This window comes from Schistocerca serialis, chromosome 4, assembly GCF_023864345.2.
Source record: "Schistocerca serialis cubense isolate TAMUIC-IGC-003099 chromosome 4, iqSchSeri2.2, whole genome shotgun sequence".
Classification (NCBI taxonomy): domain Eukaryota; kingdom Metazoa; phylum Arthropoda; class Insecta; order Orthoptera; family Acrididae; genus Schistocerca; species Schistocerca serialis.
Window position 1 is genome coordinate 846712268 of NC_064641.1, and position 15171 is coordinate 846727438.

General features: G+C 47.1%; 1 protein-coding gene across 1 annotated transcript; it reads right to left on the reverse strand.

Moving 5' to 3' along the window:
• Nucleotides 1–384: 384 nt before the first annotated feature.
• LOC126474805 (uncharacterized) lies at nt 385–12675 on the reverse strand. Its single transcript, XM_050102277.1, has 2 exons — nt 9139–12675; nt 385–777 (listed from the first exon to the last, which is right to left on the reverse strand). The coding sequence occupies exons 1-2, from the start codon at nt 9499–9501 to the stop codon at nt 385–387; spliced, it is 756 nt and encodes a 251-aa protein (XP_049958234.1). The 5' UTR covers nt 9502–12675.
• Nucleotides 12676–15171: the final 2496 nt, after the last annotated feature.

The following is a 15171-nucleotide window of genomic DNA, read 5'->3' on the forward strand; positions in this document are numbered from 1 at the left end:
CCGATACTATATTCAGACACTGTATAATACAGATGGATTATCATATACTCGCTCACACCTGTGGGCTAAGGTAAGTGACGTTGCGTCTGACGTGAACACAGCGCCATTCGAAAGTGACATTCCCCTCCGTTCCGTGCGACGTCTAGTGTGAATCGAACTGAATCGTGTAAGATAAGTCAGTTTCGTGCGGGTAACGCCCTCTGGTATGCCGGGTGTTATATCGTAGACGATACTGCAAGAGTGTGGTGAACAGACGGCTCAGGTTGATATTGGACGATCACCTCTGTTGACCTCTCCGCTGCTGTGGACGAGTGCAATGAAGTGAGCGCCGGTAGCGGCGACCCTTTCGGTATCCCGCCCTGCGGGGCACAGAGGGCTGGGCGGCTACGCGGCGCGCCGCTGCTCCGGGTGGCAGGCGTCCTCGGCGGGCGCGGCGCCGGTGACGTCATCGGGCGGCGGCCACTCGCCGCTGTGCGCCAGGAAGGCGCGCACCAGCGCCACGTCCCTTGGGCAGCGGCGCGGCGGCCGCACCGGCGACCCGGCGTCGCAGCCGCGGCAGGCGCCGTCCTCGCGGCTCGACGTGGCGCACCACGACGCCTCGCGGCTCAGCTGCAGCGCCCCCCGGTGCCCGCCGATCTCCAGCGTCGCCGGCAGCTGCAGCGGCGGGTCCCAGCCGGGGCCGGCGCCGTCGTGTGGCACCAGCCGCAGGGAGCGCACGCCCGTCGCGACGCGGTACTCGCAGCCGGGCGCCGACACCTCGCGCCGCACGTGGCGCACCTGCTCAGGGGGCAACCGACTGCTCTTAATAACAGACTGCTACTCCACTGTTTTCTTCGTTCGAATGAAACAACCAAACAAAACTACTCTACTGGCCATTAAAATTCCTACACCACGAAGCTGACGTGCTACAGACGCGAAATTTAACCGACAGGAAGAAGATGCTGTGATATGCAAATGATTAGCTTTACAGAGCATTCACACAAGGTTGGCGCCGGTCGCGACACATACAACGTGCTGACATGAGGAAAGTTTCCAACTGATTTCTCATACACAAACAGCAATTGACCGGCGTTGCCTGGTGAACCGTGGTTCGAATGCCTCGTGTAAGGAGGAGAAATGCGTACCATCACGTTTCCGAATTTGATAAAGATCAGAGTGTACCCTATCGCGATTGCGGTTTATCGTATCGCGACACTGCTGCTCGCGTTGGTCGAGATCCAATGACTGCTGGCAGAATATGGAATCGGTGGGTTGAGGAGGGTAATACGCAACGTCGTGCCGGATCCCAACGAACTCGTATCACTAGCAGTCGAGATGACAGCCACCTTATCCGCATGGCTGCAGCGGATCGTGCAGCCACGTCTCGATCCCTGAGTCAACAGACGGGGACGTTTGCAAGACAACAACCATCTACACGAACAGTTCGACGATGTTTGCAGCAGCATGGACTATCAGCTCGGAGACCGTGGCTGCGGTTACCCTTGACGCTGCATCACAGACAGGAGCGCCTGCGATGGTGTACTCAACGACGAACCTGGGTGCACGAATGGCAAAACGTCATTTTTTCGGATGAATCCAGGTTCTGTTCACAGCATCATGATGGTCGCATCAATGTTTGGCGACATCGCGGTGAACACACGTTGGAAGCATGTATTCGTCATCGCCATACTGGCCTATCACCTGACGTGATGGTATGGTGTGCCATTGGTTACACGTCTCGGCCACCTCTTGTTCGCATTGACGGCACTTTGAACAGTGGACATTATATTTCAGTCGACATTATATTTCAGATGTGTTACGACCCGTGATTCGATCCTTCCGAAACCTTACATTTCGGCAGGATAATGCAAGACCGCATGTTGCAGGTCCTGTTCGACTGCTGCCCTGGCCAGCACATTCTCCAGGTCGCTCACCAATTGAAAACGTCTTGTCAATGGTGGCCGAGCAACTGGCTCCTCACAATACGCCAGTCACTACTCTTGATGAACTGTGGTATCGTGTTGAAGTTGCATGGGCAGCTGTACCTGTACACGCCATCCAAGCTCTGTTTGACTCAATGCCCGGGCGTATCAAGGCCGATATTATGGCCAGGGGGCGTTGTTCTGGGTACTGATTTCTCAGGATCTATGCAGCCAAATTGCGTGAAAATGTAATCACATGTCAGTTCTAGTATAATATATTTGTCCTACGAATACCCGTTTATCATCTGCATTTCTTCTTGGTGTAGCAATTTTAATGGCCAGTAGTGTAGTCTCTACACCACGTCAGCTACACAGGGTGTTTAAAAAAGTGACACATATTCGTACACGAATGGGTAGGAAATTCGAGAAAATATGATAGAGCGAAGATTCACAATGACGGACCAGTACGGCTTCAGAAGTGACAGTTCAACAATCGATCTAATTTTCGGTACTCACATGCTCACGTCCGTCTAAATAGCCGATATTGCCAGCACGGTACCTACGAGGGTCACGCCGAATGAAATGCACACTATTTTTGTAAAAATACAGTTTTTATTCTGCACGTGTGAAAGTTTTACAGCGTGTAGATACATCCTTCCCGCTTGTTTTCAAACTTAGTTCAACGTGTTTCTTGTGAGTGGCTCCGTGACAGCATGTCTTCAAGACGTCTGCTACACTTGACGTTCGTCAGAAGCAACGTGCTTTTTTTAGCGCTTTCCACCTCCGCACAAAACAAGCAAACAGGAAGCAGAACGTCACCTGGAATGGCAACAAACTGGACCATGCGGACAAACCAACACACCTTGGTGTCGTGCTGGATAGATCACTGACGTACAGATATCACTGTGAAAAAACCTGCCAAAAAGTTGCTGCCACAAGCAATATTTTAAGAAAACTGACGAATAGTAAATGGGGAGCTAGTCCGACTGTATTACGAACAACTCCTCAAGCACTTTGCTTCTCCACGGCAGAATATGCATGCCCTGTATGGTCTCGATCCACACATGCCAAAAAAGTCACTACAGTCCTTAATGAAACATGCAGGCTAACAACAGGATACATGAAACCCACTCCACTTGGAAAAATATACAAAGCAGCTGGATTCTCATCTCGTGAATCCCGAAGAATTGCGCACGAACATACAGAAAAATTTAAACAGATTTTCGACGAGCGCCAGCCGCTGCATGGTTCTTCATGTGGACGTAGCAGACTTAAATCCCGCAAGAGATTTCTCACTAGTGAATTGAACGAGCCTCCGAAGGACTACTCTGCCTCACGAGAAATACCCAGCGGCAGTACATCAAGCTGGAAGATTTGGAGAACACTGAGCCGCATCAGAACAGGCGTAGCACCAGTTAAAGCAAACCTAGTCAAATGGGGGTTCAAGCACGAAGGAGACAACAAATGCGACTGTGGTGAAGTTCAGGATATGGAACACCTTCAACAGTGTTCCACCTGCCCCACGAGGTGTACCCTTGACGAACTATGGCCTGAGAAGAGAGAAACATTGGACTTGGCCCGACATTGGGCTGAAAGGCTTTGAAACAAATCTCCGGACACGAAAGCCACTGTTTGGCAGCGTGCACAAGGGAGTCATCATCTTCAAACCTTTCAGTTTCCCAAAGAGATGATAGTCACATGGAGGCAGGTGGGGACTGTAAGGCGGGTGTTTCAGTGTTGTCCATCCGAATTTTGTGATCGCTTCCATGGTTTTTTGACTGACTTGTGGCCGTGCATTGTCGTGCAACAGCAAAACATCCTGCTTTTGCCGATGTGGTTGAACACGACTCAGTCCAGCTCTAAGTTTCTTCAGTGTCATCACGTGTGTATCTGGCCATCTTCAGGTGAATGCCACTGTAGTAGTTCTACTACAGTGGCATTCACCTGAAGATGGCCAGAAGACTTTGCGCCGAAATATCGTGGCAGGAAGTTACTGATAACCGGCAGTTCTCCCGTGTTCGTATGGAACAATCAGTACGCCGGGAAAGCTTTAAACATCAGTGAAAATATTGTTCCTAAAGGATGTGTCTATACACTGTAAAGCTTTCAAACATACAGAAGAAAAAAGGGATTAAAAAAAATAGTGTCCATTTCTTTTGGAGTGACCCTCGTAACTGCGTTCGGTCAGAGGGCTGGGTGTCCTCCATAAAAAAAGAAAAAAACTGAGTGAAGTATTCAGCAATGAAATTCATGGAGTGTCATGTGACATCTACCCGGTACTGGTGTTTACACAGAATAACGTAACCGGTAGAGGCGCATTCGGCAGAGCATGTGTGGGTAAAGTGGTAGTGGTGGGGATTGCAGACGGGCACTGTAGGGCCGGCCGGAGTGACCGAGCGGTTCTAGGTGCTACAGTCGGGAATCCTGCCTCGGGCATGGATGTGTGTGATGTCCTTAGGTTACTTAGGTTTAAGTAGTTCTAAGTTCTAGGGGACTGATGACCGCAGCAGTTAAGTCCCATAGTGCTCCGAGCCATTTGAACCATTTGAACCGGGCACTGTAGGGGAAGTGCCGAGCACCAGAGGAGAAGTGATGTTCTAAGCTGAAGCCTGTGTTCTCATTCTTTGCAAATATTAAGTGGAGCCCCTCCACGGCCACGGTTGCATGATGACCATTCAAAAGGGTCTGCTGTCACCTCTGTGCTGGTTGGTATTTAAAACGGGTTCTCCTGAAAATGCAACAAAAATAACGATTTATTTTCGCCTGGCTTGTTACTGTCAGAGAAGCGTCATGGGTTTCGATTTTTGAGTAAATTATACATTTCTCTTGCTGCCATGTTAAAATTTGCTTCTTTTGCCAAAACGCAGTGGAGTTTACACAGTCTCACCTCGCTAACATATTACGCAGATGCAACTGCGAGAGAATTGTGAAACAATGGTTCATTAACTTTATTAAGTGAGGAGACGAGGAAAAGTAAGGTCAATAGCTTCTGAAAAAGCACATTCTTGGTAAAAAAAAAGAAACGTTTAATGTCTTCACTTATGTTGCACCAAAATACACAGCATTTCTCCTTTCATCGAGTACAGACGAACCTTAGTAATGTAGTTTTTCATGATAACAATATGCCAAAATACACTACTGCCCATTAAAATTGCTACACCACGAAGAAGACGTGCTACAGAGGCGAAATTTAACAGACGGGAAGAAGATGCTGTGATATGCAAATGATTAGCTTTTCAGAGCATTCACACAAGGCTGGCGCCGGTGGCGACACCTACAACGTGCTGACATGAGGAAACTTTCCAACCGATTTCTCATACAAAAACAGCAGTTGACCGGCGTTGCCTGGTGAAACGTAGTTGTGATGCCTCGTGTAAGGAGGCGAAATGCGTACCATCATGGTTCCGACTTTGATAAAGGTCGGATTGTAGCCTATCGCGATTGCGGTTGGTCGATATCCAATGACTGTTAGGAGAATATGGAATCGGTGGGTTCAGGAGAGTAATACGGAACGCCGTGCTGGATCCCAACGGCCTCGTATCACTAGCAGTCGAGATGACAGGCATCTTATCCGCATGGCTGTAACGGATCGTGCAGCCACGTCTCGATCGCTGAGTCGACACATGGGGACGTTTGCAAGACAACAACCATCTGCACGAAAAGTTCGACGACGTTAACAGCAGCATGGACTATCAGCTCGGAGACCATGGCTGCGGTTACCCTTGACGCTGCATCACAGACAAGAGCGCCTGCGATGGTGTAATCAACGACGAACCTGGGTGCACGAATGGCAAAACGTCATTTATTCAGATGAATCCAGGTTCTGTTCACAGCATCATGATGGTCGCATCCGTGTTTGGCGACATCGCGGTGAACGCACATTGGAAGCGTCATCGCCATACTGGCGTATCACCCGGCGTGATGGTATGGGGTGCCATTGATTACACGTGTCGGTCATCTCCTGTTCGCATTGACGGCGCTTTGAACAGTGAACATTACATTTCAGATGTGTTACGACCCGTGGCTCTACCCTTCATTCGATTCCTGCGAAACCCTACATTTGAGCAGGATAATGCACGACCGCATGTTGCAGGTCCTGTACGGGCCTTTCTGGATACAGAAAATGTTCGACTGCTGCCCTGACCAGCATATTCTCCAGATCTCTCACCAATTGAAAACGGCTGGTCAATGGTGGCCGAGCTACTGGCCTCTCACAATACGCCAGTCACTACCCTTGATGAACTGTGGTATCGTGTTGAAGCTGCATGGGCAGCTTTAGCTGTACACTCCATCCAAGCTCTGTTTGATTTAATGCCCAGGCGTATCAAGGCCGTTTGTACGGCCAGAGGTGGTTGTTCTGGGTACTGATTTCTCTGGATATATGCACCCAAATTGCGTGAAAATGTAATCACATGTCAGTTCTAGTATAATATATTTGTCCAATGAATACCCGTTTATCATCTGCATTTCTTCTTGGTGTAGCAATTTTAATGGCCACTAGTGTACGCTTCTCCTCTTTGCGTGCTATCATTTGCAAAAAATGTCGTTTATGTATTTCAGAAATGTGAGGAATATCTCATTCCAGCTTTGTAGCTGGCGCGTATGGTCACAAGTGAGTGCTCTACATCAAAATAAACTTTCTCAAGATTGGTAACAGATAGAGACCTCCACCCAACACCACAGAAAAATTTAGTATGTTAGCTGAATCTCACATAGCCACGTATTATGTAGTATGCACCAAACGCAAAATCATAGCGAGCCCTATTTTTCATTGCTAACTTTTCTGAATTTCGCATAGTTTCTTACTTAAAAGCAAATATCGCAATAAGTATTACCATTAAAGAAATGAGGAGCATGTTATCATGAAGCTGATATATAAAGCTGTAAGTAAGCCAAAAATATTGTTATCGAATAGCTTCTTTAAAATAGTTTGAGAAAGATTTAAGGGGTGCGCATAGAATCTGCTGTCGTCGACCGACCGAAAGAGGGCAAACAATGCTGGGATCCCCTTCTGAACAAACCAATGAACTCACCCAGTGCTTTGAACAAAAATGGTGAACCCTCTGTGGAGTCTACCAGGGAATTTTCCTTACTGGGTGAACTGTACCAGGGTGCTCCCAGTTTACGAAATTTTACAACTGTAAAATTTCATAAATTTAGTACAGCTGCAATATCGTCACCTATGTCTATTTTTTCAGACAGTATTAAAATAACGATAGGCATCGGTGGATGCGTTTACCGCCCATCGCAACGCATTCTTGAAATCTGTTTCTCAGTGAGTCACACACTCTTTCAAATGCACGTGGTTCCATTCGGATGGGTCCACATGCATTCATCGCAATCTCCTGTAACAACCGCGCATTGTCGACTGGCTGGGCGTATATCAATGCTTTAAATATCGCCGTATGCAGAAATACAACAGTTCAAGTCCAATGAACGAGCGAAGTTATCGACATCCTCTACCAAACTATCGTCCATGGGAAGTCACTCTGTGTATGAGCTACGGCTAGGGGTTCCTACTTTTTCTGGTGAAAATAACGTATCCTCCGCCTGGAAGAGCTAAAGTAGATTTTTATAAATGAAGCAGTTTCAAAATTTATATATTTATGAACTCAAGCACGAATTTTTCGTAGTTGTGGCATTAAATAACGATTTTCAGTTGATTTATGAAGTATAATTACTGCTGCTACATTGTAATTTATGTTTAGATAATTGAATAATTACTTTCGTAATTGAAATTTATTAAAGCTCTCTCCTCATCTCCCGCCCCCCTCCCCCCGTTTTTGTGGCTGGTTCAACTGGCTCTGAGCACTATGGGACTTAACATCTAAGGTCATCAGTCCCCTAGAACTTAAAACTAATTAAACCTAACTAACCTAAGGACATCACACACGTCCATGCCCGAGGCAGGATTCGAACCTGCGACCGTAGCGGTCGCGCGTATCCAGATTGAAGCGCCTAGAACCGGTCGGCCACAACGGCCGGCCCCGTTTTTGTGTCCAACATTGATAATCTGTTTCGCTAAATGTTGAGGCCAGAAATTGTGGTCACATGTCGGCCAGTTGTGTTTGCTTGAGTGTGTGTGTGTGTGTGTGTGTGTCTGTGTGTGTGTGTGTGTGTGTGTGTGTATGTATGTATGTGTATCTGTTGTCTTTCTTCGGCAAAGCCCTTGCTGGCCGAAAGCTCATTTTGTGACTGTCTTTTTGTTGTGCCTATCTGCGACTCGACATCTCCGTTATATCAAGAGAAAGCTCGTAAATACCACTTTTTTTTAATTGTTGACTTTTTAATCACATACTGCCATTTTTCGGAAGTATTTTTTCGTCAAAAATATTTTGTTGTCATTTGATAATATTCCTTGGTCGGTTGACCAGCCCAACATTCTCCTTGTGGAAACCGCTCGAAAATCGCAATCAGACTTGTCGTCAGAACCAAGAGGAAGAGTACAGACTGATTTCGTTTGAAAATAAAGAACGAATAATTCAGTGAACGTGCAAAGCTACAACAGACTTTATCGATTGTTCATTCGTTTGTTTGGTGACTTTTTAAGCGCATACTACCATTTTTCGGAAGTATTTTTTCGTCAAAAATATTTTGTTATCATTTGTTAATATTCCTTGGACGGTTGACCAGCCAAAATTCGCTTGTGGAAACCACTAGAAAATCGCATTCAGACTTGCCGTCAGAAACTATGAGAAAGAGAACATATATATATATATATATATATATATATATATATATATATAAAGAACTCCGTCTTCAGCCCACGAGTGGCCTACCGGTACCATCCGACCACCGTGTCATCCTCAGAGGAGGATGCGGATAGGAGGGGCGTGGGGTCAGCACACCGCTCTCCCGGCCGTTATGATGGTATTCTTGACCGAAGCCGCTACTGTTCGGTCGAGTAGCTCCTCAATTGGCATCACGAGGCTGAGTGCACCCCGAAAAATAGCAACAGCGGTTAACTTCGGTGATCTCACGGGAACCGGTGTATCCACTGCGGCAAGGCCGCTGCCCCGTTTGACAATATAGAACGAATAATTCAGTCAACATGCAAAGCTACAGCGGACTATATCGATTGTTCATTCGTTTGCTCTCACACGCTTGTTTCACTCGAAAGGAGCGAATGATTAGTAATCTGACAGACACGTAAAATTATATCTGAACGAGCCGATAGCTTACCGAAAACTGAGCGACTGCATTGTTACGAATCGGTTGCTGCCTTCAGCGGACGCACCTTGCCGTAGGGCGCCAGCGCGCGCCGGAACTCGGCGTCCGGCACCTCGAGCGGCACGTCGAAGACACGCACCTCGACGCCGCCGTCGTCGTCGGCCACGGAGACGCGCACGGGCGTCAGCTTGCCCGACTGCAGCTGCAGCGCGGCGCCGCCGCAGAGGCGCTCCGCCAGCTGCAGGAAGGCGGCGTCCGAGCGCAGCTTGAGGAAGGCGACGGCGTGCTGTGTGTGCAGCTGCAGCGCCTTCAGCTCGGAGTCGGGCACGCGCAGCTGCGTGCGCACCCAGCGGTGCACCTCGCGCTCCGTCGGCCGGTCGGCGCCGCCCGCGAACTCGCAGCGCAGTGTGTTGCGTCGGTAGTACGCCATGCCGCCACTGGCGCGCGCGCGGCGCTCCGCCCGCCTCTATATAGCCGGGAGAGGGGCCCGCCCGGTCGCCGAGTCGAGCCGTCCAATTGCGAGCCGCGACGTCACGGCCGGTCGTCTGGAACAGTCTGCGCCATCGACGGCTCGGCCTCGACCTTGCGCGCTACTCGACAGGTTTTCTCCGCGCCGGGCTGGAAGTTCGGTCGTATTTGCACGCTGTGGGCGAGCCTGTCTTGAAGCCCCCCGCAAACGATCAAACTCGTTTGACAAAATCACTCTCATCTAGCCACGCATATGCCGTACACGTTAACCCTTCCGTGGGAAAAATTATTGAGCAGGTTTTTTTGAGGAATGGAGATCAGATAGAAGTTAACAGATAGGTACATTTATCATACAGAATATCAAATTTGCTCCAACTGTGAAAGTGATGTCACACAACAAGGTGGAAAGTATTCTTCCCACTGCCCTTCCATGGAGTTAAATGACAAAAACAACTTTTTCAATATATGTCATATTTGTTTGATAAATTTACTTCTCTTGTTACAATGATTGTTCACAATTACTTGCCATGAAATTTTCTGAAAAATGGGTCAATGCAAAGTGGTATTTGACAATATGTACAAACACAGCGAGTGCTCTTTTCCGCAGCTTAGGTTTCTCCTAAAATGGGTTGATGCTCCCCTACAGCCACATGACGAAAATCTTCAGGTACTTTACCCCTTTTTGCAAGAAAGACAGGGTTTTGTCCACGCCTTTTTTGGGATGAGAAGCGAGCGATCAATTGTCTGGCTAGATGGATCCTGTATGTGAGCTGATCATTCTGTGCACTTTCTCTTTTACTAACTTTCCACAGGATAAAACTGTTCACTGCAGCAACATCCACCAGGAAATAAAATATTCTGTGCCACCATTTTACAGAACGTCTGCCAATAGCATACCTTTCTCGTAATTGATCAAACTTATCGACACCACCCATTATTTTGTTGTATTCTGCCACAACATCAGGACAAGAAATCTCTGTTTTTCCTTTTCACTGTGGCTGTTTCTCATGGGTCATGAATTGAGGACAGGAAAGTGACTGGATGGTTATCCGTCCATTTTGCTGCAGAAATGGCTCCTTTTGTTTCAAACTGGAATTCTCCTCGTTCCAATTTTACCTGCTGCTTCATAAATTTGGCTAAATCAAAAGTATTTACCTTATACTATAGCTTTGAGGAAAAAAAACACAAAATGTCACACAAACAGCACTGAAAGGCTCCTCTACAGAGCAACACTCAGCTATACAATGCCTCTGCGCGAAGGTACAGCAACAACAGCGGGAACTTCCGATTGGAAGTAGTACCTTATACTGTTCACTAGGTGGTAACACCGTACAGAGGTGGGAACTGTGCATCCCACGGGACTAGGAGCGAGTTCATTGTAGTGGGAAGCATGTTTACCACGGCTCACGAAAGAGTTGTCGGCAGCTCGTGGTCGTGCGGTAGCGTTCTCGCTTCCCGCGCCCGGGTTCCCGGGTTCGATTGCCGGCGGGGTCAGGGATTTTTTTCTGCCTCGTGATGACTGGGTGTTGTGTGATGTCCTTAGGTTAATTAGGTTTAAGTAGTTCTAAGTTCTTGGGGACTGATGACCATAGATGTTAAGTCCCATAGTGCTCAGAGCCTTTTGAACCATTTTTGAACGAAAGGGTTAAAACAATTTTTGTCAGTTTAACCTCACTTTCAAGCAGACGATTGCAACGTGGAGTTTACGTGCAAACCGGTGACAAGTGAAATAATAACAAGTACAGAGGACTTGCAAGATACAACTAATTTATTACTGATCAACAGTTTAACCCAAAATTTACCAAAAATTTTGTACAAGTGTTTCTTATTCACAAGTCAGAAATATACATTACATAATACCTTTCTAATTTAATTAGGTGCAAACAAGAACTTCCATACTAACTGTAAGCGCTTCAATAATAAAAGGTAAAATCAGTTTCATTTAACAAGGGCACATGAATAATAAAGGTGAAATAAGTTTCTTTTAAATAGGTCACCTGGGCAAGCGCAATAGGAAAATTCACATAATTTCCAATTCCCACTACCCATCAAGTGTTTCTCTTTAACATGTAGATAAGTTCAACTCCCGCTGCACGTAAGGTATAATTCAGAACACTAGTCTCCTTCCTTTACGGTTCTGAAGGTAAATATATAAGCAGTATAGCAAACGGAACAGACGCCTTGGCGTCCCAATGCAGAGGAAACTTAACTCAATGCAAGATCCCCGCTCACTGCAACCCGAAGAACTCAGTGGCCGCCGTATCGGTTGCCATTTTCCCCGCGGCCAAAAGAATCTATGTTCCCTCTGGTACTGGTCGGCCAAGACGTCGTACTCCGGACATCGATTTAGACATTGACTAGGTGCCGGCTGTAGTGCTGCAACAGAAAAGCACAAGCACACAGCCAAAAGAAACAATGTTAACAGTCCCAGAATATAGTAAGATAAAATTCTGCAAAGATAGATCACATCAAGACAAAAGCAAATTAAACCTGGTTAACAGAATTAAATGTAGAGTTCAAATTTCAAAATATGTAAAACTGCCCCAGCACAAACAAACTAGTTTTAAAAGGGCAACGATAATACAAAGCATAATATTATTACACCAGTACGCTGCAGTTCCAATACAGCATTGGCACTCATAAGAAAAGGTAGAAGCTAGTGATAACACGGGTAGGCCCGATTGCAACACTAGAAACCTTGAATGTCTACTTCTTCAATAGACAGCTGCGTGGTACGTAGTTCAACTCCACTTGCCAAAATGAATAACACGTTGCTCAGCGTCCTGTGTAGAAGACCATGGCCCAGTCACGCCTCAAGAAATTGCAATAACAGGCCCGCTGCCGCCTTCTGACCCACATACACCGGTCAAATCCAGCCAACTCCACGCAAACACAAGTTTCACTCTCTGAGCAGCGACACGTACCGGCCGTTCCGAAGCCAAAACCCAGTCTGCCCGCCAGCCCACCAGCACCACCACCGACCAACGAGGCAAAGATAAGCAACTGTAGTGTCCCTTTTGCAATATTCACCATTATCGAGGTGAAACATAAATAAAAATGACTGTATGTGACTCAAAATGAACTGCAAACATCGATTTATCTGCGAAAAGTAATAACACTAACTGTAAAAATATACAATATACACTCCTGGAAATGGAAAAAAGAACACATTGACACCGGTGTGTCAGACCCACCATACTTGCTCCGGACACTGCGAGAGGGCTGTACAAGCAATGATCACACGCACGGCACAGCGGACACACCAGGAACCGCGGTGTTGGCCGTCGAATGGCGCTAGCTGCGCAGCATTTGTGCACCGCCGCCGTCAGTGTCAGCCAGTTTGCCGTGGCATACGGAGCTCCATCGCAGTCTTTAACACTGGTAGCATGCCGCGACAGCGTGGACGTGAACCGTATGTGCAGTTGACGGACTTTGAGCGAGGGCGTATAGTGGGCATGCGGGAGGCCGGGTGGACGTACCGCCGAATTGCTCAACACGTGGGGCGTGAGGTCTCCACAGTACATCGATGTTGTCGCCGAGTGGTCGGCGGAAGGTGCACGTGCCCGTCGACCTGGGACCGGACCGCAGCGACGCACGGATGCACGCCAAGACCGTAGGATCCTACGCAGTGCCATAGGGGACCGCACCGCCACTTCCCAGCAAATTAGGGACACTGTTGCTCCTGGGGTATCGGCGAGGACCATTCGCAACCGTCTCCATGAAGCTGGGCTACGGTCCCGCACACCGTTAGGCCGTCTTCCGCTCACGCCCCAACATCGTGCAGCCCGCCTCCAGTGGTGTCGCGACAGGCGTGAATGGAGGGACGAATGGAGACGTGTCGTCTTCAGCGATGAGAGTCGCTTCTGCCTTGGTGCCAATGATGGTCGTATGCGTGTTTGGCGCCGTGCAGGTGAGCGCCACAATCAGGACTGCATACGACCGAGGCACACAGGGCCAACACCCGGCATCATGGTGTGGGGAGCGATCTCCTACACTGGCCGTACACCACTGGTGATCGTCGAGGGGACACTGAATAGTGCACGGTACATCCAAACCGTCATCGAACCCATCGTTCTACCATTCCTAGACCGGCAAGGGAACTTGCTGTTCCAACAGGACAATGCACGTCCGCATGTATCCCGTGCCACCCAACGTGCTCTAGAAGGTGTAAGTCAACTACCCTGGCCAGCAAGATCTCCGGATCTGTCCCCCATTGAGCATGTTTGGGACTGGATGAAGCGTCGTCTCACGCGGTCTGCACGTCCAGCACGAACGCTGGTCCAACTGAGGCGCCAGGTGGAAATGGCATGGCAAGCCGTTCCACAGGACTACATCCAGCATCTCTACGATCATCTCCATGGGAGAATAGCAGCCTGCATTGCTGCGAAAGGTGGATATACACTGTACTAGTGCCGACATTGTGCATGCTCTGTTGCCTGTGTCTATGTGCCTGTGGTTCTGTCAGTGTGATCATGTGATGTATCTGACCCCAGGAATGTGTCAATAAAGTTTCCCCTTCCTGGGACAATGAATTCACGGTGTTCTTATTTCAATTTCCAGGAGTGTAGATCGATAGATGCAGAAAAGGCATTATTTTTAGTGTATGAGATTATAATGTGTAAATAATTAAAAGAAGTATTATCGTCTTTGTAAGAGTATAAAACACAATGCATTGTTCATTCTTCTGTCTAGTCTGTTTTGTTGTGTTCGTTCTGGTGTTAGCTGGAATAAGGTACGCAATCTATTGTGCTGCGCTAGCATTTGTTTCTGTCGTAACGTAATTGCAAATATTTAATGGTGTAAACTGTGTCCTAGTAAGAATATATTAGTATAAAGTGATCTCCGTGTGTTATTTCATGAACCTACGCCACATTTATCTTATGAAAAGAATATTTAATGAAAATTATTTAGCATGTTTCCAGCTGCTGCGGAGCGAGTAACAGTGATCTCTGACTGTTAACAATTATCCGCAATTACACGGTACAGTTAAAAATAATTTTCCACAGCACAATGTGTGATAGCCGGAGCGGATGAAATTATGTAAAATTATTCAGTGAGGTTAACTGAAGGAATCCAGTGAAATAATTTTATTAAAACTTGTCTATTTTCTGTTATAGTAATATGGAGCTGAGTAATACTACGCTATTGCATTTACAGTAATTTGTAGGGAGCCTGGCGCTCGATAAAACCAGATATATTACATAATTGGCAACCTAAGAAATTCATTATTTTGCTTATTATATCTCTTTTGTATTTTTTTGAAAGCTAAAAGTAAAAACTAACTCCATTAAAAATCAGTAACAGATCACGATAAATCAAAGGAAAACAAATTTACTAGGAGAGTGTTTCCTCAAAATAAATAGTTACATTATTTTTTTTAAGAGACATAATACAACGCCAGAGGGAAACAATTGATACGAGTGAATCGACCGGAGAAAGCAACTGGCGCCGGCGCCTCCCCACGTATCAGATATTCATCTTCGTGTGCATTTTGAGCGTAACGAGTACGGTCACAAATGCAGGCAAAGCATTCGTGGCATTGACTTTGGCACTGTGTTTAAAGAAGAAGCAGAAGAACTAGACTATGGTACAGGGAATGAGAGATTTACCCTTGAAAATATGCTAAAGGAAA